Raw genomic sequence first — 25,915 nt, 5'->3', positions numbered from 1 at the left:
GTGTGACAGCTGGTGGTATTCCAGCAGCTGGGCACACCAGTCTCCTGGAGCTCACCCTGCTGGGCATGCCTTAGGTACCAGCTGCAGCAATGCCTGACAGCACTCAGACCATGCCTGTATTCCAGGAAAAAAATCCTGCTACTTGGAAGCCTTTGCCAGAGCACAACCAGAGTCCCTTTTCCTTCCACAAACACTTCTTCCTTAATAAAGCCTGAAGGAAACTACATGCTAAAATACAGCACTTGGCAAAAAAACTGTGTGATTCCTTCCAAATCTAAGTTCTAGGAGAAGAGTAAGGCAGGAAAAGGAACTCAGGGATGAAACCAGGGCCAGTGAGGATAGAAAATACACACCCACTACCTGTTCAAAGGTGACCCCAATACACCATCAGGTCTCTTTACCTCCTACCCACTGGCTGGGCCAGTGAGGCACATGCTGGGTCTCCAGGAACCAGGGGCCGGTAAGGAACATCCCAACACACCTTCTGTAGTGATCCAGCTTGCCCATCCCTTGGGAGAGGAAATCCACTTTGGTGGGTTTGGTTTTCCTTCACGCTGGCTGAATTAAAAAGCTACGGAGTGGGCACAGTAATGAATCCATGCTGGATGCACAGCCCTGTGGGTTAAAGGGAAAACAAGTCACCAGGTGAGAAGGATGCCCAGACAGACCAGAGCAGCAGTGCTTGACTGAGAAAAGTCCACTTGCCAAGCAAGACCCAGACAGTAGGAGCAGAGCCGGCTGGTGAGTAACACCCGTCACCGCTCCCATCGGCGTGGCAATTCCAGGCAGGACTCTGCTCCCACGGTCTGAGGGGGAGCTCTGACCTTTGACTTCAGAGGCATTTCTAGTCCTGGCAGCTCCAATCCAGGGCTGCTGCCAGTACAGACACGGCACGGCACAACCTCTGAAATCCCCGGCTGAGGGGATGGGGCTGCAGTCCAAGGCCTGCCCCGCAGGCAAATCCTAAATGCTTGAGAGCTTGTGGGGAAGAGATGGGCTGAAAAATCTGCAACAACATTGACTTCTTCAATCTTTCTTCTACTGAAAGGAACTGGACTTTGAACACAAGCCTGGTAAATAACTGTGATTACATCAAATCCTTCATCTGTCTCATCCTTCCTTGTTGCTGTCTGCTGGCAGAATCATCTCAGGAGTCTCCAGTACTTTACTATTTACAGGCCAGTTTGCTTTTCTCAGCTGCTCTGACCTTGTTGGAAAGGAAGCATTGGTGGTTTGCTCACTGGTGTCTCTGCAGTGCTCTCAGCATGTGGAGACTGTAGGGAACCTCAAATTGGGTGTAACCCTGCAGAGCCATTGCCAAAATATTACTGCTAATGTTTCTCAGCTCGTGTTTTGAAAAGTTTTTGGATGCATAAACAATGTTGTCCTTTAACAGACGAGGCTGTAGCACAGAAGGGGTTTGTGCTCACCCACCCCAGCACACAGAGGGGTAATATCGTGGGGTTTTTACCATCTGTAGTAGCTTTACTACAGACCAGCAAAGAGCCATCTGTGATTCTCAAGGAGCCACAGCAAATGAAAACCAGTCACAACCCCTGACTACCTTCAAACTGGACACCTCAGCTAAACAAAATATCTTTTAATCATATAAAATTTCTCAGCAGATACTAAGAGTAATAGCAAAAGTGAAGTTTTTAAGTTTATTTAAAGCTGATGTAAAAAGAATTTTCCTGATAGAGATCTGAAAATGATAAACACGACAAAAAGGATATATTGCAGAATGAATTACCACAGCCTGAAAGAGCAGCCAGTGAAAACAGTCTGCATGTAGCTGAGAAGCAGCTTTTTGGAGAAATAAAGGTGTTTTGTGAGCAGGCAGGTTCAGCAGTGAAGTTCAGCACTTGCAGACTAGCCACTGTTTGTTTATGAAGATTATATATTTAGTGTTATCTAAATAAATCACATAACACTGGCTTTGCTCCCACCTTGTGTGCTAAAAAAAAAAAAATAGAAATAACAGAAATAAACAGAAATAAGAGAAATAAATAACAATCACTGGATCTCCAGCCTGAAACCTGAGCACAAAGCAGCCACGCCAAAGTCTGAGACCTGTTCCTGATCCAGAGCCAGGGGAGGTAATGTACCACTTTTACAAGGCTTTGCAGGGGTGGCACAGCACTCTGGCTGTGTCTGGGCATTCCATCAGCAGAACACCTTGTATTATGGGCTGTACTGTCTCCCACAAGGCAGGGCTTTACTTGGGGCCTATTACACAGCCTGTCACAGTCTCTGATTTATTCCATGCTCAACAAACACCCCTCAGGGCCATGGCCTGGGTTTCCAGCAGAGACAGTCCTAGAAATGGAGGATGCAAACACTGATAGCTTTTTGACAAGGTCCCTTGACCACCTGAAGTTGAGCTGAGAAAAACCCCATAACCTGTTCTCCCAGCAAGGCTAAATCTCAGCCTGACACCCTCTGATGGATGGTTTGATGTCTGCTCCACCTGGCAAACCCAAAACTCTCCCACTGGCTTTTCTTCCAGCCTTTGAGCCTTCCAACAAAGCCTTCTGATACTCAGCTACACAACACAGACATCTTCAGATTGGTCATTTGGTCTCAATTACACTGAAGCCAAAGACATCAGCTGGAACATCAGCTTCTCAGCCACCCCTCAGCGCTGGTGACAACCTCAGCAAATCCTTTTTCACCACTCACAATAAGTGATGGCTGCTCCAAACGCCTCTGTCTTAGTCTAATAACATCAGCAGCTGCTTCTTTACTTTCAAGTCCTCTCCAGCCTTTCTTTCCTGGCAAGAATCAGCCTTGCCAGACTTGTGAGTATGTTTGCTGTTCCTCTCCCATTGACCTCTTCCCTGGGCAGGAGTTTCCTCCTCACGCAGGCCCATTTCCCTTTGCTCTTTGAGCTCTTTCCCCAGAGTGCTCCTCTGGGAGGGTGTCACTGGAGATAACCCACAGCAAAGATAGTGGAATGCGTCACTACAGCAAAGGAGTCCAACATCTTGTCGGCACAGGTTATCTCAGAAATGGAGTTTGGAAGGGATGAACCACTGTCCAGTGTAACAGCACTTTGGCAAACAGCACTTTTATAATGATTTACCTTATGAAAAGGTTGGTTATTGAGTTGGTTTTCCAATTTTTTCTCCCAGCACACCAGGACAACTTCAACTCAGGAACCAGAATTTAAGTCCATCCTTGCTGAAACCACGGACAAGAATTTTTTGTAAATATATTTGAGATTTCACTCTTTTGGTTTGATTTTTCTGAGGAGAGCAGAACACACAGAGAGCATCAAAAAGCTCTGCTGCTTAGCAAGCACACCCGCAGTTACAGGTTTGACCTCAGTTCTGAACTGCTGGAGTGAAATTCTAGTTTCTTCAGTCTTGTGTCAAGCATGGAAAGAATATGCACTTTTATATATTTATATATTATATTTATAAGACTGTCAGCAGAAATTAGGTTATATTCTTTATAAATATATATATATATATAAAGTGAGAGTGAATGTTTTCACACAGAGATGGGAAATCTTCCCACAGGTGCCTGACCAAAAGCAGTGCATGCAAGACATGCCATGTATTTGGTTTCATTTTTTATTAGTTTTTACAGAATTTCACCTGGAGTATCGTGTCCAATTTTGTCCCTGTTCCAAGCTGTAGATCCCCTTTGAGAGACTCTGAAGTGAAAAATAACCATTGCTACCTGAATTGTCCCAGGCTCTTTTCTGTTGCCAGATGTTCTCAGAAGACATCAATATAGACTTTTTTAGATTAACTCCGATGTATTGCAACAACGAAACAATCAAATATTATAAAAGCTGTCATTTCTGCTGCCAGTAGCAACCAGTTACTCAGTTGCTTTTCTACTCCAGTTTTCCATAGATACATTTTGTAAGTAAAGAAAACCTTTCACCTTTTATGCAGTAGTTGCTTATTTTTAAGCTGTTTTGGTTCTATTTTAAATACATTTTCTTTAATGATGAGCAAAACAGGACTTGTAAATCAGAACATCTGGTAAAGCCCTGCAATCTGCCAGACAGTCTTGTGCAAGAGGAATCGCTCCAGCTGAGTGTTATGTGCAATGCTCTTTAATATCATGCCAGACACAGTGATCACATAAATGTAAAAGAGATGGAAGTAACATCATCTCCCTGAAATCATCACCAAGTACCCATATTTTCTGAAACTCACATATGAATCACAAGCAAACTACTGTTCTGGCAGAAGCTGAAAGTCCCAGAGGGGGAACATGCCTGATGCTCACAGAGGGAAAAAGAAGGGAAAAAGCAAGATGGAGCAAAACCTGCAGATTTATCATGTTCTTTGTTGTCCAAGTGACTGCTCATAGATTAACTGAGACAGTTAAGGGTGAGAGGATTAAATTAAACTGCTTTCATTAACAAATGCAAGGTTGGAATGGACTTAAAAGAACATGACCTTATTATTATTTATAGTTAGGCCAATACAAATATTTCTTGTCATTCAACAGTTTAAAGAGGAACTAATGGCAAATATTTACACTTTCTCACTCTTCACTATTTTGCTGTTTTTAAATCATCTTGTATTAACTAAACTGATGTTTCAGGGAGATATTTTTTCAGAGAGACCATCTTTGTCATTAAGATATAAGTTTAGATTTTAGCTTTGGTTTCAAAACTGGATTGAGAGACAGCCTGGTACTGTGATCAAGGTGCTCTAACAGCAGCAATAATAATCTACTTAAACATTCCTCCTGAGACGAAAAAAAACAAACTAAAGCAGCAAACCACTGGCTGGGAAGCTGTGGTGCAGCAGGAATGAATATTTTTCAATGACACAGAAAGCTGCAGGTGCTACAGACTTTATCTTCTGTGACTACCGTGTTGGGTTTTCATACTCTTATTCTCATCAAAACTTGCTAAGATTTCCCAATAAGCAAGAGAAGGCAGTAAGTGAAGCAGAGGGTTCACAGAAGTGGAAGGTCAAATTTCAGAGGGGGACTGGGGAGTTCTCCTCCCTCCCGCCAGGTACCCCAAAGCACTGAGGAAGGTGTGAGCGCCCCGCAGAAGAAGGGCTGAAGTGAAACACTGGGGCCATTGGTGACTGTGCTGCAGCACCAGGAAATGCCTGTTGTCACCTCTCCGTGGAATTATGTCATGGCAAAGTTCTGCTGCCTGCCCAAATCAGACTCTTCAACAGATGGCTGTGATACCCGACTGGGAACACGGAAATAAATCAGACCCACATACAGTGAAGTAACGTCTCCAGAACGACTGTCCTGCTCTGCTGCTCCACAGGAACAGCCTTCCCAAACCACACCAGCTCAATGCCTCCACGGAACTACTCTCTCCCAGTGACTGAGCAGAGCCAGGGAGGGAACTCCTGCCTCACCGAGATCCTGCCCCCACCTTGTTCCAAACTGCATCCAACTCCATCTTAAAGCTCATTTGGTCAGAAAGCTGTTTCAAAACCTCAGTGATACAATGCTGATGAACCTTATTCTAGCATAATCCTTAGAACTATTTGACTTTTGTCTGCTGTTGCCAAAGGCTTTATTAAACTAGAAGTTTAAATGATTCTCTTTCAGTCCCCCAGATAGATGCCTGGAGGTATTTACACACAGAAATCAAAGCCTTCCTTTGCTAGAATTAACAAACTAAACCTCTCTATGCTTTCCTCTTGCATCTTTCCATTACTTTATTTATTATTGCAGCCTCTCTTTTCATCTCTCTTAGTGTCAGTACCCTCGGTGCCTTAAGCACAGGCAACCAGCAACACTCACAGTATTTCCCATCAGACCGTGGGGCTCAGTTAATATTTTTAGACTACTTCCTCTACTTTCACTGAATCCAGGCCCTGAATTTCTGAACTGTGCTGGTCTAAATGTCACCAGAAAAATTTCAACAGCATGTCCCAATAATGGTGAAGTTTTATCTGGCCACACAGTTGACTTCGGTGAGTAAGCTGAGCCCCGAGGAGCAGAAGAGCAGGGCGTTACCATGAGGTAACACAGAGTCATCAGCTCCAGCCAGAGCCCTGGAACAGAATGTTATGAGTATAACATCGACCTGCAGACGGTGCCAAACTCCGCAATCTTTGCACATTCCACAGCCATCTCCCCCAGCCCCCCAGGATTCCCAAAGACAAAAACACACAAGCCTATCTGCTGGCAGGGAGAGCCATTCCCGCTCAATCCATGACGGAGTATTCCAGGCAGTCCCTGCTCCTGCAGTTTGGTGGCTGGTACTGACGCCAAATTCTGCTTCTCTGCCGTCCTGTGTGTCTGCAGCCCAGCCCATTCCCATCAGCACTGGCTAAACAAACCACTACATCATCTCCACCAACACTGAGGGATTCATCTGTGCTCCCAGAGCCTCAGTCTGTGCTTACGGCCTCCAGCACCGCCTTGACCTTCACTGCTCCAGGTCCAACCTCCCTCCCGCTCAGCTTCTCCTTAACGGGGCACTGGAAGGGCACCTGAAGTGGCCCAGTTTGTCCCTGGATCTGGTAATGCAGCTGGGTAAAACACAAGGCAACCAGCACCACCATCACCACATGGGTGGGCAAACTGAGGGCAAACAAAAGGGCTCATCCCATATCCACACCACCTCAACCCAGGAGAGTCAGGTCCCAGTGCCCATCCCACATCCACACCACCTCAACCCAGGAGAGTCTGGTCCCAGTGCCAGGTTGTCCTTCCTGTTCCCTCATCAAAACTACTACCAAATGATCTCAATAAGCTTGCAAGACAATATTCAATATATGGTTATATTCTGAAGCTCCTGGGAATTTAAAAGCATTGCAAAGTTAAAATTCATTACACATACAGAGAAAAAAATGCTTGAATGTTTTGTGGTTTTTCAGTAAAAGATAATAGGCTGGAATACATTACAACAACACCCATTATTTTAGGTGTATATTTTATGGATGGAAATAACTAGTTCAGGAAATTTTCCTACTTGTTGCTTAGGATCATTTAGTAATTATTTGTTGCAAAGTCCTAAATTAAAAATGTATCATCACATTTATAAAGCACTGCAAAGAACTGAGTTTCCCTGTTTGTTCCTCACTCTGCAAATTAGGCACTATATTTACACACTTCTTTGCAATGTATTTCTAGGAATAAGTGTTCAAGCTTCATCAGAGGTTGAATAATGTGCAAATTTGTTCTGTCTTCCTTACAGAAAGGGACATAAGCTTGGAAAAATATCCTATAGAATACTCTGATTTTTTCAGAAATATAACCCTTTAACCTGTCCTATTCTCACAACTCCAGTATTTGGATACAAAAATCACTGTCATGCATTAAGAGTAAGCATCAAATGGATTTGGAATTTAAATATTTACATCTTAAACACTTTGTTTGTAAAACTAATTTTAATCAAGCCTGAGTCACAAATTTATCTTTCTAGACCTAATGGAGCTAAACAAAATTCATAGAAACAGATAAGAGTATGCAGTACATTAACCCAGCTGAAAAGGTCACAAACTCCTGCCCAAAATGTGAGGAGCAGCACTTTATTTATAGTTTACAACTTGCTAGTTTAAAGACATCTTATAATTCCACATGAGAACAGGTTCATTTAGTTTAAATGCCCTGCCTTCACAGGAACTCTATCTGCTAAGACAAGTTGCATTTTTGGGGGCATTCTGAAATCACCTTCCTAGAACTTGACAGACTGTCTGCAGTCCCATTGCTTCAGCTTCTCTGTCCTTACCCCTTTCCTAATAATTCTCTCTATTAGTAGATGTCACCTCCAAGGATTCTGAAGATCACTTTGCAAGTGTGGAGTTCATATCACACATCAAACTACTTAGTGTAAAAGTTAAGATAAACATTCAGAAGGAGTTGCTGTTCTCCTGCAAAGACTTGTGAGTTTGTAGCACACCCTTGACTGAAATATATACTGTTTTCTTAGGTACTTGCTGAGCCTCCTTTTGGCACACTTCAAAGCAGAATAAAGGAAAAAGTTAATTAAAACATCAAGAGATGTGAATTTCCATTGAGCTTGGCATGAAAGGCTGAGCAAGCTGCTTCCTTTTCCAACTCATTTTCCTTTCAGCGTGTTCAGAAGAACCAAGAACTGGTGATCAGGTCACCAAGAAATGACCATTGGAGCATCTTTCTTTGGGCCGATTGTCCTCATGAGGCCCCCACATTCATGTTGCTTCCCATCATGATGTCGTCCCTAAGCTCCCACAGGAGTTGGGTTTGGCATCTGTTCCGCTGAGCTTTCCCCTAAAACGTCTGTCCATCCTGTTCCTCCCTCGTGTCCTGCACTGACAGCAGCAATAACTGCTTTGAGTCACCCCCTGAAGGGCAGCAGAGCAGGGGCTGGAATGTCCCTTGGCAATATTTCAGCACACACACCTACACTCACTCCTTGCTCCAGGTTTTTCCTTCTCAGCAGAACAGGAAACAATTCACCATATGCCACTTTGTTCATGACAGGATGTCTTTTAAGCAGCACAGTGATTGTATATTATTATCATTATGCAGATTCTTTTCTTTCCAGTCTGATTGAGCCTTTATAAAATTTGTTTCTCAGGCCCAGCACCCATAAACACAGGAGAAATGATGTTTTCTTAGAAAAGTATTCTTATGTCAAGCCATATTCTTTACCAGTATCCCTAGGATTTTCTCTTATTTTCTGAAAACTGACTTTGAGCAAAGGATGTTGACAATTCCCTGAGCCAAATCCTTCTGGAGTAGAATTGTCTTAAGGGTGGTGCATTATTTGTGATTTTCATCTTCAAACCAACTGCTTTGCTCACAAAAACATATGACTCATTGTGGAGAGAATAAAAGAAGGCTGCCTGTAAAAAGTCCCATCCTCTAGATACCTCTCTGGTGCTGATATACAGAAAATTACATTGCTACATCCACAGGGTGAGGATTCTTGTTTGTTCTGGAAAGCACCTAATAGACCCTGGTGATGATGAAAATGAGGGAACAATTGTAGCTGAAAACCCTGACGTACTCAGGAACCCCTGCTGACACAGCTAAATGTGAACAAAAGATACTGGCTGCCAACTTAGTGCCCAGCACAGGAGACCCTGCAAAGGTATCCTCTCTCAGGGGCAGAAAAGCCATGACTGAGACTGTCTTTGGAAGGACAGAACCTTCTCAGGGTGGCCTGCTACTTCCCTTAAACACCTCTCCTGGCATCCCCCTTGCAAATGCACCTCCTTCCTCACTCCAGAATCCAGTTTCCAAAGCCTGGTCTGACTTTTCTGGGGGAAAAAAAGAGAAGAGATTCTTCCCAGTCTATGGTAGAAAGGGAATCCTCACACTCCAGTCAAGGCAAATGAGTCATTTTTTGTAAGTAAGCTTTTCCTGCAGGCAGGTGTTATCTATAAACCTGTCACCCCAGCAGGGAGTGGTGTAAAATCCTCGATTCACTGGAGAGATTTTCTTCTCCTTGCAGTCCTCATTCTACCTCAGATTCCTCAAAAAGCTGAGCTAAAGAGAACACTGTGCCAGAAACAGAGCAGGCCGTGCTTGGTGCCCCTGAGCTGCTGAGATGTTCTCAGCTGTAGCTTCCAGCAAACACAGGAGCGTGCTGCAGACTTTGGTGCCCTGTCCCTCAGCCTTTCCCAGGGGTGCCCACTGAGGTGCACAAACCTGTCAGCTGTCCCTACACCTGCATGCTGGGCCTTGGGGAAGGGCAAGGGATCTTTTCCTGTTACTGACTGGAGATGAATCCTGTCCCAGAGCAGCAGAGAGCCCTGCCACTGCCTGGACATGCACCATGGTCATGGGCTGCACAGGGCGTCAGGGAGCTGGGATGGGAAGATGCCTCTGCTTTCTCTTTCTGGGAACATTTACAGGGATTTGCTGGCTCTTATTAAGGCTACACTTTGTGATGGGTTTAGTCTAAGCCCTGGGAAGGATAAGTAATACCAGTAACAGCAATCAATAAAATGGTGTTTGACAGTGTGATTTCCTAACCATGAAACCAGAATGTAACATACCCATCTGTGCAGTAAAAAACACTATTACATACTTAAACTTTACATATTTACAGCCAAAGATTGACATCAGTGCAAATTATAGCTCTGTAAAGCACACCAGAAAACCAGAGTCCTGGGACTTCAGACTCCAAACACGAGGGCAATCTCCAGCTAAAACTGAGGGGCAGATGTGTCAGCAGTGGAGAAGCTGCAAACTTCACCCCAGAGTCTACACCAGAGAGGGCTCCAAAATCATCATCTCAATTTATAGCCTCTAACCCTCAGCTGAAGTACCAGATTAGCTTTCTCCTAACTCTAACCCCATCTCCAAAGTCCCCAGATAACATATATATTGATGTGCTGAATTGTTAAATCCTTGAAACCTAAATCCAGTCTTCTTTAGAGCCAGAGGTTAATCCTTCTATAAAAGTAAAACGTGGCTTTGGGTCACGTCTGCCCCCATTTTTTGGTTCTTAAAGCTTAGGCAAACATCCTTAGGCAAACCTCAATGACAAGAACAAAGCCAGTCTCTACAGTGAGTGAGTGACATGGGAAGCAACAGAAACACACAAATATCTGGAAATTTGGATTGAAACAGAGACTGAACGTTAATGAAATACCCTGATATGCTATTAGTAAGCATACAGTGAATGTAGCCATAAATCTTCATAGAATGGCCCCCTGAGTTTTACTTTGGACACGAATTTCTCCAGTAAGACAGAGTATAAGATCTTCATCAGTCCTCAGCCCTCCTTTTAATCTCTTGATACCTGAACTTCAACATGAGAAGCCCTAACTCTGAGTCCAAATAAATGCTTGGTAATATCAGTATGTTGATCAATCCCTAAAGGGACCCTGCCAGACCCCTCCCTAAAACTGGACACCACAAAGTTGAATCACTAGTCCTATAATCTAACTTTCATTAAACCATAAACCTAATTTGAAGTCTAGAAGGGGATGAATCATTTAAATGGAAAAGCTGCCAGCCCCCTTTTAACTCTTGGGACTTTTAAAATGTCAAGAGCACTTGAAGACTCATCTTTCCAAAGCCTGGCTTTGACCCCAGCCTCAAGGAGGGAAATGGGCACTAATTCAGATCCCAGATCTGGACAGCTGTTGACGATGGCAGTCCATGCTGTGAAGGAGAATTTTTAGGAGAGGTAAAGAACTTAACTCCCTACCAGAAGGGAGCTCCTACCATCCATTCTTCCTGCTACCTGTGCCCTTGGGAAACAGTGGACCTTGAGATTTCTAAAATCTACTGCTCAGTTCTAACCCCAGCCTTAATTATAGGCAAACAGAGGTCAGTGTCTCCTGATATAGCAGAAAGATATTTGGATGGTAAACAACTTAAACTTGAGGGTGTTCATTCCTTTTTGCCTCGTTATCCCCTCAGCAGATGAGCTCAAGAATCCTGCCTTTGCTGCAGATCTCTCTTTTTTCAGGAGTGATCATTTCCTTTGGTGGCAGAAGATTGCTGTTAGATCCAAAGTGCAAACAGGCTGCTGAGTCTCACTGCCCTGCTGTGAGCTGGGCAGTCCTGCTGTGCTTGTGCAACACTTGCAGGAGGATGGAGAAGAAAACTGACTTTTTAGAGGCAGAGTTCACGTTGCAAGCACTTAAAAGAGAGTACAACTATTTCAGAGGTCATTGAAGCTGAAGGGGCAATGAGAATTTTTCCATGGTTTAAATACCTTTAGCTTTGCCAAGGCAAAGTGGATTTATCATGCTGAGACAGGTCACTCTGCCAAACACCCAGGCTACCCTTGTTCGCTGTAGGTGGCTTTTAACAACAGAATCCCACTAGGCAGAAGTCCTGAACATTTCAGACTCTTGTGAACTCAGGAATGATCAAGCCTAGGTGTTTGTAATAAGAAAAAAGCAGCTTCCACAAGCCTCTGGCAGCTTTACCCAAAGCTTTCCCCACTACCATTAATACACAGTATTCAATACTGCCAAGAGTGTTTTGTACATTAACTTATTATTTAACCTTTGAGACCTTCCTATTGAATTTACATCAGAAGTTACTGTTCAGTTCTCACCCTGAAGTCAACAAACAGCAGCAAAGTTCCAATAAAGAAAAGAAAATTAATCTTCTCAGAGCACTATACATTAAAATCTACTTGATGCACATGATGTACAATTTTACTGATCCAGGAAGATTTTCCCCCTTGAACCAACACAATTAACAGACAATTTTTTCTTAAATATGTAAGAAATGAAAGCTTGAAAATGTGTTAAAAGGATTATTTATGGTAGCCTGAGCGTGATGTCTAAGAAAGATGATTCTTCATGTTACACAGAAATTACTTCATACCAAGTCTGAAAAAACCCATCTGACACCTTTTCACTGCTATTTTGCCAAACTGAGGGAGTTATTTGTCAGCCATATAAAAAGTGGTGACTGTTTCTGGGAGGCTCTAACTGTCCTGAAAGGGTAATGAAGTAACTAATCTGAAAGAATTTGCTGCATCTTTCATTCACAAATTCACAAATTAGCCTGTGCTAATTCAGCTACTACTGTTTAACTGAGAATTCTTATTTAACTCATCATTTCTTATGTTAGAAACAGACATGTATAAATTCATGCTCTTACCTTTCTTATGTTCATTTTCTTTACTCTTCTCATTCTCCGCCATCCTTCACATTAATCAAATCTTGTATGATTTTTCTTCTTCCTATTGTTAAATCTCATTTTCTTCCAGCCGTGATTCAGCAGAATTAGCCCATACACTGTATGAGAAAAAAAAGAGCAAACAATGTGGAATGGACTTCATTTAGTGAGACAGGTTTATGAAACAGAAGCCACTTTTTGACAGGCTATCTGGATCCAAAGCAAAATCCATTTAACCAGGCTCAAATTAGGAGAGGAATAATTCCTATACTGGGAAAGAAAGAGAAGTTGAATATTCCCTATTTACTGAGATCTTGTTCTGCCAGACACCCTCCAAAAGACTGTTCCCTGTAACTTTCTGTCACTAAAAGTCTGCCTTGTTGTATATGAATCAGAGCACAGATTCCACTAAAATGAGATTGCAGTCTAGCTCAGATAAACCCATGCTCTAGCTCTGGGATGAAAACCTTTACAATTCTCTTAGAGGAACCCATCAGGGCCCACTGAGAAATATGAGACCAATAAAGGGATGGCCGTAGGGCCAAGGTTCAGCCAAGTCCAGTTCCATACATCCTCCTGCTCCTCAAGATCCTCAGGAATAGCTGCAGCTGCACCGAGTTCAAAGGCTCTTCTGGAACAAAAACCATTTCTCCGACTGGTTGTGGTAGTACTATAAAAATAGCCCAAACACACACATTGTATCCTTCATCCTCCACCCACTGTGATGGGCTCAGCTGGTATTTTTGAGAGGACAAATGTATTTCCTGAGTCTGATTTTTCTCTCTACTTCTTGCTATTACACAAGTCTCTGAACTTTTTAGGGATTGTAAATACAGTAAATCTGTATTTACATCAGCTGGAGGATGCATATGAGCATCTGACCCTTATTACAGCAGTTTGCTACCAGAGAACTCATTGCAATGCTACTGCTACTCATCAATCAAAGGAAAGCAATGGTGTTAATATTCCTCTGTCTCAAAAGTTGCTATCTTTAAGTGCTCTTCAAAATTAACTGCTTTTTGTTACAATCAATAAAATATGCCACTAAAATGCTGCCAGTGGTGCATGGAAAAAACGTGACCAACTGTAGAAGGCAACACAAGGAAGCATCCTTTGATCGATTAGCAGATGTCCCAGAAAAACTTCTTGCCATCCCATGCCCCTCCCACATTAGGGCTTCTACCTCCTCTACATCATTTTCTTTTCTTGCCCCTTCAAGACCATAACCCTGAAAATGTGTCAGTCCTTCCTGCAAGAGCAAACATTTTCTGTGATTCTTGACAGTTTTTCTCAGTAACTCATTAAATGACACTTCCAGCACTCTCCTTTAACTTGCAGTTACATTCCTGCTACGATTCCTGCAAATTAATGGTGAAATAAAGGTTCACTACTCCGTGAATGTTTAACAGGCCAACACTACTCCAGCTCCCTTCTCTCTTCCCTTTCCTCAGCTCAGCTTCTCTGTATCCCTTTGGGACACCCCAGCAGATCTCAGAGCCAGCTGAGCCAGGGATTCAGAGCACTGCAAGAAGAATGAGGGGATATTTTGGGGATGCTGATGGGTTCACAGTGGGCATCAGTGATGGGACTGAAAAAGCAATAGGGCCTCTGTCAAACTCAAGGCATGTTAGTCCAGAAATCAAAAATAACAGCAATGGGACTGTAACTGGGATGATCTCAGGACATAAACAGGGCAGGGATTGTAAGGAAAGGCTTTTTTTCCACCCTTTTCTTTTAAAAATTGCAATCAACTCCTGAAGTTGGGAAATACAGATAAGATAGCTGAAGCAGTGAAAATGAGATGAAAAATAGGGTTCTCTCTTGTGGTTGGAGTGACTAACCACAATATCAGTTCCCTTGTGCTGCTTCAAGATAAATCTATCTTATCCTTCTTTAGTCCTCAGGAATGCAATGAGTCCTGTTTCCCTCAATGCAGCCGAAATCAAAATAAGGAAATGAGACACTTTGTACTCTCCCTGTTTCATTGCTCTGTTTCAGATGGAGCTCAACCCACAGATGGTTGGGATTTGTCTCCACCTGCCCCTGCTCCACTATTCCTGTCAGGGCTCTTCTGCCTGGCACACCCACCTTGGCACAGCAGCAGTGAGCACACTCTGCCCAGCACGAGTGCCCCCAGAGCCACCTCCCAGAACCCATCACAATAATTTAAAGCAGGATTTCAAAGCCCATGCCTGCAAACCGAGGGAAGAGCAGCAGAAGCTGGTCAGGATCCAGCCCCATCTGACTGTCTGACCACCCTCTGTGCAGTGCCTGCAAAGGCGCCCCCTCAACGCCACTGGCACTGCAATGTAAAGGTGCCTTAAGTGCTGCTCACATCCCACTGATCCATTTATGGAATTATTTTCACACAAAATTTGCAGCCCCGTGTCACCTCTAACAACCCAAAAACTTCATTCACAAGAGAAGTGAAACAACACAACCCTACCAAAAGGAACATATCCATAACACAATAAATGAAGCAGCCAGTCATGGCTACCCATATTTCAAGCTGTGTATGGACCTAATTGTCTTTGGATGACTTGAGTCCTAGCATGTTAACAGAATACTTTTGATCTTCTGTCACGATTTATTTACTACTTTATGTAGATATTTTCACCTCAGGTAGCCAGCCAGTATTACCTAGGACTCACAGTAGCACTCACTCTGGAATGATGGAAGAGACAAAAAGTCTCCTCCATATCATGGATATCAAAGCAAGGATATACTCAATAACATAGTCATAAATGTTTTGCTTTATCAGATTATAAATAAACTAAATTATAAGCTAAATAGGATCAATATGATGAGATAGCTTTCCCAGAAAACTACTAAAAAGTAGTTTTCTGGGAAAGCTATCTCATCATATTGATCCTATTTAGCTCCCCTAAACAGTACTTCTTCTCCAGGCTTTAAATACCCCCAGACAGGCCCCTTTCTTCTCAAACCTGGGTTTCTTTGTCTAGCTTCCAGACAGCTCCACTAAAGGCAGCACTGAAACTCTTATTATAAAACATGGAATATGCATTTCCTTTATGTATTACCTGGAACAAACGCCACGAAATCTCAGACCCTCAAAGTACTCCATTCAGGACACAATGCAGAGAGACTGAATGAAACTGTCTCTTTTGTGATAATGCAAAACCAGAAAGAAAATCTAGCATAAAACCCCTAAAGCTGCAGTCATCAGACCAAGAGAGGGACACATTCAAGCATGTGCCTAAACCCTTCCTGTTCAGAGGTGTCTGCCGCATTTTCCTGAAGAGACTCGTGCCCATTTGAACTCCTTTCCTCAGCTGGGAGCAACTTATATTATGCCATATTTCTTATTTTGGGCTAACAGAACTATTTGGGATTCAAGTAATATCATAAGACAGAAATAGCAAAGTTCTCAGTTTTTTAGTGCAGTTTCTCATACAGTTTCTCTCCCAAGCCCTGAGAGTCAGGACCATTAAAGATTTCAATTAAAACCTCCTTTAGCTCTGAGAGTTACAAATAACTGCCTCCAGTATCCTTGATCTGAAACCAACAAAGACCATTGAAACAATTTAAGGCTCTTTCCTTCATTTTTGACGTGTTATGTGTCACACAGTCAATAAATGTGAGATTTGACTACACTCTTTAATTTCTAGCCAACACCTTGGCAACATTTCCCTTCAGTTCAGGGAAAAGCTCTCCATATTCAGTGTAGGATGGGTGAATTCCTTCTGTCTGTATGAACTGGCCCCCACAGCTTTTTGGAGAAGATACACCGTCAGTAGCAGATAAAGCTGCATAATTTTAGGCTACTGTCACCTAAGCTCTGTGCAACAGGAAAGAAAATCCCCTCAGCACTGGCCTGGGATGATTTTTTATTGCTCTGCAATACCCTCTGAGTCTTTCCAGCTGCATTCAGGACAATTTGTTCACTTCCCTCAGTAATCAAAATGTGTTTTGACGAGTAAGTCCCTATTTAGGTTTTTCTGTAATCTTTTTTCTTAATGGGAGTATTTTCCAGATGCTGTGCTAGTCCAGTCATTCAGGACCTCTTCCAGCTCCTGTGGAAAGTTTGCTGTCATAAGCTGTCATCGGCGGTTGGATTTAATGTGTGTAATTAGTGACCCCCAGCACAGTCACCAAGCAGTATAAAAGGCATCTGGAGCATCTCAGGGAGCAGACACACTCTCTGTTAGGTAAGTGTTGCACTCACCTCTACCCACAGCTTTCCTTCCAAAGGAGAACTGAAACAGAAATTAGCCTACATGTCCATTTGTTATATTTCACCAATAATATTTCAAAAACAGATTAAGGTTTATAAAATTATGTTGCTTAATATTTTTCCTTTATATTTATATTTATATTTTTGTATATTATATAAATATTTATATTTACCGATATTATAACTTTACAAATTCTTGTGCTGAAGTACACCCTTGTTAGAAGAAGACTGACTGCAGCCTTCACATAATAAAATTCTGCATAAAATTACTTCTGTTACTTGTTAATAATGAATTTTGGTAGTCTTAGTACAAAATTTAACAGCTGATCAACTAATAATCATGATAATTTATAGAGTAATATAGGGTAAAGAGTCCTTGAACAGTTTTGCTATTTATGTTGTTATCAAACCAGTATTATATTTTTTTAACTGTGGGCTGATTGAATTGCACATAGTGATGCCAGCTTATTTCTTTTCAGGAACGATGTCATACCTGAAAGTAACAATGAGATGGAACATCCTTTGCATATCCCTGGTGTTCCTTTCACTGCCTTTGATTCAAGAAGTGTCTTCTCAAGGTACTGTAACACCCAAAGCTGAAGGGAGGGTTTCCAGGATGTCTGACACACACTGAGAATGCTCCAAAAACATCCTTATCAAATACTCCTTTCTAAAAACTTGTATTTATTCAGCCAGGCACTAGGACTCAGTTTTGTCACTGGTGAATATTTTCATAAACAAATCGGAGTGCAGCACAGTTCTTCTTCTAGGAGGAACTACAGAAAAACATGTATGTAATGCAACTGCAGATGAAGCAGTTTGTTTTCCTGTAGACATATTCTGCAGATACCATTGCCCTCAGACTGACATTTTCAGCCCCAGTGATTTGCAATATGATTCAAGGAAAATCTAAAATGACAATATCCACATAAGTTGGTCAGAAAGATTTCATTAGGCTCAGGGAGAGGAATGTCCATACCTTGCTAAGTGCTTTGCTATTAAATGCACCATTATTCCCACCACTGAGGCAATTTTAGGAATCATTTGTCTAAGGATACAGATTTTTATTTACTCTCCAAGCTCTGTAATTGGTTTCTTACTAAAGCTGCACTCTTGTGGAGAAGCAGACCTTGCAGCCTGGCCAGTCCTCTGCAGTTCTCAGGTAGCTACTGGGTTGTTCCAGGGATAATATTGTGTATTACTTGCTGGTAGAAAAGAATTTATTATACTTGATAGCAGAAGGGACAATATTGTGTGTGGGAGCAGCTCCCCAGGGCACAGCAGCTGCCAGATGGGACCTGCTGAGCAGAGCAGGCTGACACAACCCTTGATAATCCATGGGAGCCTTCCCACTGGCTTCAGCAAACATCAAGGCTCTCACCACCAGCCAGCAGACCATTCTGGCATTTTTCTTTGGAGTAACTCTGTACCTTACAGGTTATAAACTAAACTAAAGAAGTGAAGGAAGAGGTATAATATTTTGGACTTTCTTCCCATAAGGGAAGAAGGGTGCAATTAGTAGGGCACATATCATAAAGGAAGATGTCCCCTCTTCTCTTTTTAACTCCTGTATTAAGGGCCCATTAACTCCAGTCCATTAATGTCTCCACTTATTCCCTAGTCCCACTTTGCTATTTGTAAAGAAGTGGTAACAAGCCCTGTAACTACTTGCTGCAAATCACAATATATGTAATTATTTGTTTCCCTGTGGTCTTCCTTCATACACACAGCTGTGGAGTGTGTGCTGTTAGAAATTGTCTTTGGTGTTGTTACATGTTATTTGTTGTTATTTCCTTGTTGTTCCTCAATGTTTCATGTGATTATCTTGACTCTGTTTGAGCTTGCTGATTGTTCAGCTTCTTTGTTTGTATTTAGGGACTCGTCACTGTGGTCCTGCATGTTTCATTTCCAGAAGAAGCTGTTAGCATCTTACATTAGCAGAGATTTTGCACAGGAAGGGGATTAGTTGCAGGGTGAATATCTGGCAGTAGAAGGTAGCAAAGCACTGCCAAGCTTGAATGCTCACAGTTTGAAAGCAGACCCCCTGATGTCTTGCTTTTCCAAGGCTAATCTGCAGCATATATTAGGATCTAGCATTTTCCAGCACTGCAGCAGTCTGGCAGCAAAGCCATCATGGGAGGAGCTTTATGTTAGCCTGCTGATAAGCAATCTCCTAATTACCAAACAGGCAGTGCTTTGGAGAAGGCTCCAAGACTATATCCCAACTGTTCCTGACCTCAGCGTTGATACCAAATTCTTCTCTGACAGCAGGGGAAAAAATGGTGTAGAGGGTAGGCAGATTTTGAAACTTCCAATTGAAATGGCTCCAGGGATTTGTGTTTATTATCACAGTGCTCTCCAGCTTGCAGGCTAACCTGATTAGGTCTGGTTATTAGGAAGAACGTTACCAAAAGTGAAAATCAGACCCCTAATGGGTGTGCCAGGGAGAGCTGTGCACACTCACACCTATAACCATAGGCAGGGTGAATGAAGATGGAGAATAAGTCAGCAAAGCAGCAAAGCACCTGGCTGATGTACTGTCTAAGGTACAGGCTGGTTTAGATGCCTGTGGCCATGCTCCAGAACCAGTCCCCAAGGATTCACTGGCTTTCAGGAGCAGCAGGGTCAGTCAGTCCCAGGGGACCCCCCTGGACCCCAACACATGCTGCTGCAGGTGCACATGCTGCCCCTGAGCAAAGCTCTGTTCCACACACCTTCAGGAGTTGCTGCAATGCTGAGGGCAGGGAGCCCATTGTGCAGGGAAACAGAGCAGCTTTGCTCCTTTGCTGTCCAGCTTTCCCTCGGGCCCCACGGGGGTTTGGCCACGCTGACACCAGTGTTGTGTGATTTTAGATGTGTCCAGCTGTACAGGGAGATGTGGGGCAGGGTACTCTAGAGAGCATGACTGCCAGTGTGATTTTAACTGTCACCACTACATGGAGTGCTGCCCTGACTTCAGGAAAGTCTGCACAGTGGGTAAGTTCCCAAACACAGCCAGTTCCTCTCCCCAAAATCCCCCTCCCAGCTCCCCACCGCACCAGGTCTTCTCTCTGAATGCTTAAATGTCTGTTAGTTCGCTGTGTCCTTGTTCCCTCTCATCCATGTGTTGTTCTCCTCCTCAAAAACTCAAGGATAACCTCTCACAATCCAAAGGAAATTGTGTATCCGCAGGTTACTCCCAAGCCAAAGGTTTTGCTTTTTACAACAGCAGAGTTAGGCAAGAGGGGGAGAAACAGTTTACTGCTTGTTTTTTGTTCCTTGGTGCATTTGTACTGTATCTGTCTGTCTTACTCAAAAAAAAAGTGGTAAAAGCAAAGTCAGGGTTTTACAGGGAGAAATTCTGTCACATTCCAGCTGAAATTGAAGAAGTGTGGATGCTGTAGGGTCTAACCCAAAGCCAGAGGCTGTCCTTCCATGGACAGACATTGACTCTGGATCAGAACCATGTCCAGAGTTTGCTGGAAAAGATGGTTCAATGACTATTACTTTATGCCTTATTTATTTACAAACCCACACAATGTAAATAAAGACAGCTATTGTTTGCTGAGAGTTAAAAACCATTTTCTTGGGAAGTACTAATGTCAGAAGTATCAGTTCTTGGATAACTGCAGTTTTGTTACACTACACTGTAGTTCCAGTAGGATTACAGGGGTGACATAAGACTTCTCAGATCCACCAACACAGGCCGAGTGTTGTTCAAAATGCAGACACAGCACTCCCTAAAATTCCAGTTCTGCTGCCCTGACACACACTGGAAACACTTTGCACTTCAGTTCTGCCCATCCTCATTTTGATATGTGAGGGAACATCAACATTTCTTGTAGCTGAAAGTACATACTGAGGCACTTTATTATGTAGGCTATTAATTAATTGTGGATCGGATTCTAAAGGTGTCCTGGCATCTGCATAACATTTGATCAAATATTTAAGGCTAAAAGTCTTCCCTGTTCTACTCTAAATCAGTGAGTTCAGGCAAGCACAGTAGGTGTCATCCTGAAAGGATGCAGGCAGTCTGACTAAGGATTGCTGCCCAGTTAGTGTGGCATCAATGCTGACTAGATTAGAGAAATGCCATTTATGAATAAAAACTGCCCTAACGTCATAAAATAAAAACAATTCTTACCTGTGCATGTGGGATGAATCCACTAGCATCAACAGACTGATTCCACATCTACAGTAATAAAAAGATGCTCAGAGTCTGCCTACACAGTAATCCTCATTTTACTAGGTAGTGATTTAATTGTAAAACATGCTTTTATGCCCTGGGTGTCACAGAGATAATGACTTCAGTAGAGACTTCTGTACAGAAGCACTTTTTCTGAAGGCTGTAATAGCTGTGCACATTTTTCCAAAACAATCTGATTTATCAAAATTATTTGATAGGCAATAGAAGCACTGTAGTGACCAAAGTTGTCAGAAGTTAACCAATAATAAAATATTAAACCCGTGTGGGTATTAATCATGTCAAAACATGGTAGATACTCCTTTAGTATTAATAATTTCAGAACTGCATTAAACAGTTCTAGTCACTCTGGGTAACTTAGTTAACTCATTCCCACAATTAAGCTGCAATATTTGGCCAGACACACCAGGTACACTTGGCTGTGACCTGATCAGGCCAATTTTTTTTCAGAAATGCTTTGATAGACACATCACTCCTGATGCAAAGCAGTACTTTGATGAAGACCTTTTTGCAAAGCCAACCCAGAATTTAACTGTCATGCCTGAGGTCACTGCTCTCTGGGGAGGGAATGGAGACCTGGCTGAAGTGAAGGTGGGGATCACGTTCTGTTCCACCACAAACCTGAATGATTTCAATCCACTGCAGTGTGACAGCGCAGCTCTGGCTGCACAGCCTGATCCCAACCCCACAGTTCCACCCACAAACCCTGGGGCAGAGCAGAATAAGCACCTGATTTTCCAAGGCCCTTCTTTACACCATCCAGAGCAAACATTCCCCATGGGAAGGTGCTAACGTTCCCAGCCTGACTCTGCTGCTGTGCCTCGTGCAGGACCCTCCTGTGAAGGACGGTGCTTCGAGGCCTTCGAGAGAGGAAGAGAGTGCGACTGCGATGCCGACTGCGAGCGCTACGGCAAATGCTGCCCGGACTATGCCAAGCACTGCAAAGAGGGTAAGAAACTGCTTTTTCACTGTGTTTTTCAAAGACATCCAAAAACAGAGGTGCTTTGCTTTCTCAGAAAACAAACTCTGCAGGCTTCTTGAGACACGAGAACTGAAGGGTAACAAAAAAAAAAAAACACTGAAAAAAAATTAAAATCTAATTTCACAAATAAATTGGCCAGATTCTCAAGCGTGGACACACTGTGCACACATACAGGTAGATATGCTGGAAGCCATCACCAAGACATGAAGGTGTTTAATTTCACCATGTCCTTAAACTTTACTTAGGTCTGCCTTCAGACCTGGATCCCCTTCTGTGAGCACACTGGGCACATATGGCCTGGCACTGGGTCGCTGCATTCCCAGACCAGCCAATTCCCAGAGCCTGCGGTGTGACAAACAGCAGGAGTTAGGGATTAGCATTCAGTGCACTGCACCCAACACTCCCAGTCCCCAGGCCCTGGGACAGAGCTGGGCCTTGCCAGGCAGTTACACAGCCATCTAGACTGAAACAGAGTCTGTAGTCACCATTTTTGACTGAATGTCTAGAGGACAATGAGTGTCTTGGAAGCGTCTTGGGGTGAATTGGCTGCCTTTGAGGTTGTTTCATGTCTCCCTCTTTCTGCCAAGTTTAACACACCCAAACACTCACAAAAGATTATCAAATAATTTCTCTTTTCTTCAGTTCAATTATAATGAAAAATTAATCAACTGTTCCTAAACTTAGAGAGTTTCTTCTGTATTTTATTAAGCTCCAGTATATAATTTTTGAAAACAAACAAACAAACAAAAACCAACAAAGAATCCTCAAAGCCAGCCTACCACTGTACTCAATATTTTAGTGTTTATATTATGTGTGAATAACTGAGAAATCTGGTAAACCTCTTGGAATAAATTTGCTGTTTCAGCATCTTCTGAACATTTTGTTCTGTACAGCAAAACCAAGTGTACATCACCTATCATCACTACCTTCCCTACCCTCCAGAAGCCCCTTATCCCCTGGATACACACGTGCACAGCTAAGGACTAACCAAACATTCCCCTCCACCACTACTGACTCCTCTGAAAGCCTTTTCAGCTCCCAGCGTGATTTTATTCAACAACTACAATTTTTCTCCCTCAATAACAGCTTCAGGATATAGTCCAACACCCAACCTTCCTTGCTTTGAGTGTGCTGTGAAAATAAATCCTTTGACACCATGGTCATCACTTTGAGACAAAAAAATCCCATTCGTTTTGTCAAAAGCTGATTACACACACCTCTGGCAGTTACCAGCTCCTTTGGCTGGATAAAAATACTCAGCCAGTTCCCTGAGCTCCATCGCACTTCCTTCACAACTAACAAGTTGTACAAGCCTAAGCCTGTAGCTCATTTCCAATTGTACAGTTTGACCCAACAATTAATTACAAGATGTTATCTGGCTCTTACTGGCTGCAAGTGAAACCCCACACACTTTTCAGAGCTGGAAAATCTGAGCACAACCTCCTGTTTCTCCTAAACCAGAGCCTACTAGAAGTTAGCTTAGTACTGATACCTTGTGTTGTTTCTTTGGGCCATGCCTGCTTTGTAGTTCCTGTCTCCTTCAAGAAAACTATTTCTATCGAGATGTCTCTCAAAAAAGATCATTTATGTAGAATTATCACACCTGAAGAACTGCAGTGTAACCGAATCTTTAGGAGATTATCAAAGTAAATACTTGACTAGCATGACAACTCCCCAAGTTTCACTATAGCGACTTAGTCCCAAATCATCTGTAGTCAAAAAAAAAGTCAAATATTCAGAATGTAGAATTCCACTCATAATTTACCTTTTTCCCACCTCAAAATTGCCATTAGGCAAGTATGCCTCACCTCACAGTCCTGGGTAAAACACCACTCCCACCTGTTGATGAAACACTTTGGGATCCAAAGGGTATTTTTGAACTTTTTCATATAAATAACAGTGTAAAGAGTCCTATAGATAGGAAGAAACTTAGACTTATATGGAAGATGGTCACTGACATTTTGTAATCACTTTCTTCTTAGGCAGTTGACACCAAGTACCCACAAAGAAGAAACGATCACCTAATGGAAATATTTATCTCTTTCAGCACACACAGAAAAGCCAAGCCCGGAGACGCCCCCAGAAAACAAATCAACGTCTAAAAGGTCATCCACCGATGAGGAAAAGCTGCCAGAGGAAGCCGTGGAAGGTAGGCAAGTATATGGGTGAAACAGGATGGGTGTTACCTAAAGCAACATTAAAGACCATTTTCCTGCTCTGGAAATAGGAAGCCAATCCTAGACATTACCAGACAGTTACCAAGCTTGGAACCACTCGGTTTATAAACCAATTACCTCAGCGAGCCCTCAGGACTTCGGAGAGTTCACTCAGCACAGATGGTGCAGTGTGGTGATGTCTCCGGTGCCTCTGATGGATTTTCACACACATCTTCCCAAAATATGTAACAGACCATTGTCAGTTTTGGACAAGGGCCATGGCTGGGAAAGGAAGGGTGTTGTATTTTGGGACAGTGATGAACTGTCAGGACCAAGACAGGAAAATGCCCTAGCAGGTTTCCCTAGCTTTAATCAAGCCAGGCCTTATGCAATTTCAGAGAACACATGATTTGGGTTTTCTGACTGGAAAATATGTTGCTTTGCTGTGTTCTTTGGTATTGTGTTCCAGCATTTGAAGTGATAACTCAGGAGATCAGTTTGAACTTGAAACTTTAAGTTACAAGAATGAAATGAGACTAAAAGTCAGTACTGGCTCGCCAATATTTTAAAACACCCCCCCCCCTTTTTTTTTTTTAAGTTGTTTTAGATTTGGAGTACTTACCTTTCTGCTGTTGCAATTTTCTATTAAAAAAAAAATCAATATACTGGGTTAAATGAAAGAAAATTAAGGAAATTCATATGACCATTATCAGGATTATGGGTTATGCTATTTCAGACCTGCTGGGTGGGAGTAAAACCTGTTCTGCAATGCTCTGCTCAGATCAAACACAAAACCTGTGTGAAAACAGAGCTAAACAGCAAAACTTCAGAGACAGGATACTTAAAGACTGAAATGCAGAAACACATACTATTCCTTTCTGCTGAACGCTAACAATTTGACCCAAGTCAATGTAACTATAAATATCAGTAAAGAGAGCCTTAAAGCCATAAATCACAAAGAGGAAAACCATCCAAGATATAAAGATACAGTAGGAGATGCAATCAGGACTTTGTATTCAGGAATTATTTTCCTCCTGTTTCCCAATCTCCCTCCTGCAAGTTCAGCTCATCGGTACACACTAAGTTACATTGAAGGGCAGTGGAATAAATCAAAATAACAGACTGAGAAGGGCAGTGCCTTGTTAGAAGAACTGTCTTTCATAGCATGGAGGAGGCAGGAACCCCCAGGCAGGCTCACCTGACAAGCACCAAAGCAAACCCTGCAGCGCTGCCCCCAGGCATCCACAGCTTAGCAAAGGGACAATTAAACGGAGCCAGGCGGCTGCAGAGTCCCCAGGACCACAGGGACTCACGTGGAACCTGGCCCAGGGGAGCTCTGCCCTCCTAAAAGATATACTTATTCAACAACACTACCTATTGCCAGATGTGCAATACATTTGTGTACCACAGCCACACGCACAGCAATTCCAGGAGCTGAAACTCATTTGTATTTGTCCCACAGATCCTGGCACTGGACTGGAAAACCCAGAGACCACTCCTGCTCCAACTACAGAAGCAGCAGAGACAACCCCTGCAGCCACAGAGCCACCGACAACCCAGACAGATCCCTCCACCACACCACAGGGAGCCGACCCCACCCCAGATGCCACAGAGGAACCAGCGACTGAAGAACTGCCCAGCACAGAGAAACCAGAAGATGTGACCCCAGATGCCACAGAGGAACCAGCGACTGAAGGGGACTCTACCAACATCCCCCCAACAGAAGACACAACCCCTGAGGCCACTGAGGCACCAACAACTGAGGCTGAATCTCCCACCACCCCAAAACCTGAGGAAACAACCCCTGAGGCCACTGAGGCACCAACAACTGAGGCTGAATCTCCCACCACCCCAAAACCTGAGGAAACAAC

The 25,915-nt window shown here is 43.0% G+C and overlaps 1 protein-coding gene across 1 annotated transcript in view; it reads left to right on the top strand.

Moving 5' to 3' along the window:
- Positions 1 to 17,207: 17,207 nt before the first annotated feature.
- Positions 17,208 to 25,915, top strand: part of PRG4 (proteoglycan 4) — an 18,202-nt gene continuing 9,494 nt past the window's right edge. Inside the window, exons 1-4 of the mRNA XM_027901960.1 lie at positions 17,208 to 17,301; positions 21,736 to 21,855; positions 23,936 to 24,037; positions 25,507 to 25,911. Of these exons, the coding sequence (XP_027757761.1) occupies positions 17,208 to 17,301; positions 21,736 to 21,855; positions 23,936 to 24,037; positions 25,507 to 25,911 (721 nt within the window). The remainder of the gene's footprint in view (positions 17,302 to 21,735; positions 21,856 to 23,935; positions 24,038 to 25,506; positions 25,912 to 25,915) is intronic.

Source organism: Empidonax traillii, unplaced genomic scaffold (assembly GCF_003031625.1).
Source record: "Empidonax traillii isolate 1590-97213 ecotype Southwest subspecies unplaced genomic scaffold, ASM303162v1 scaffold827:size534266, whole genome shotgun sequence".
Taxonomy (NCBI): Eukaryota; Metazoa; Chordata; class Aves; order Passeriformes; family Tyrannidae; genus Empidonax; species Empidonax traillii.
This window is presented reverse-complemented; position numbering and strand designations above follow the sequence as displayed.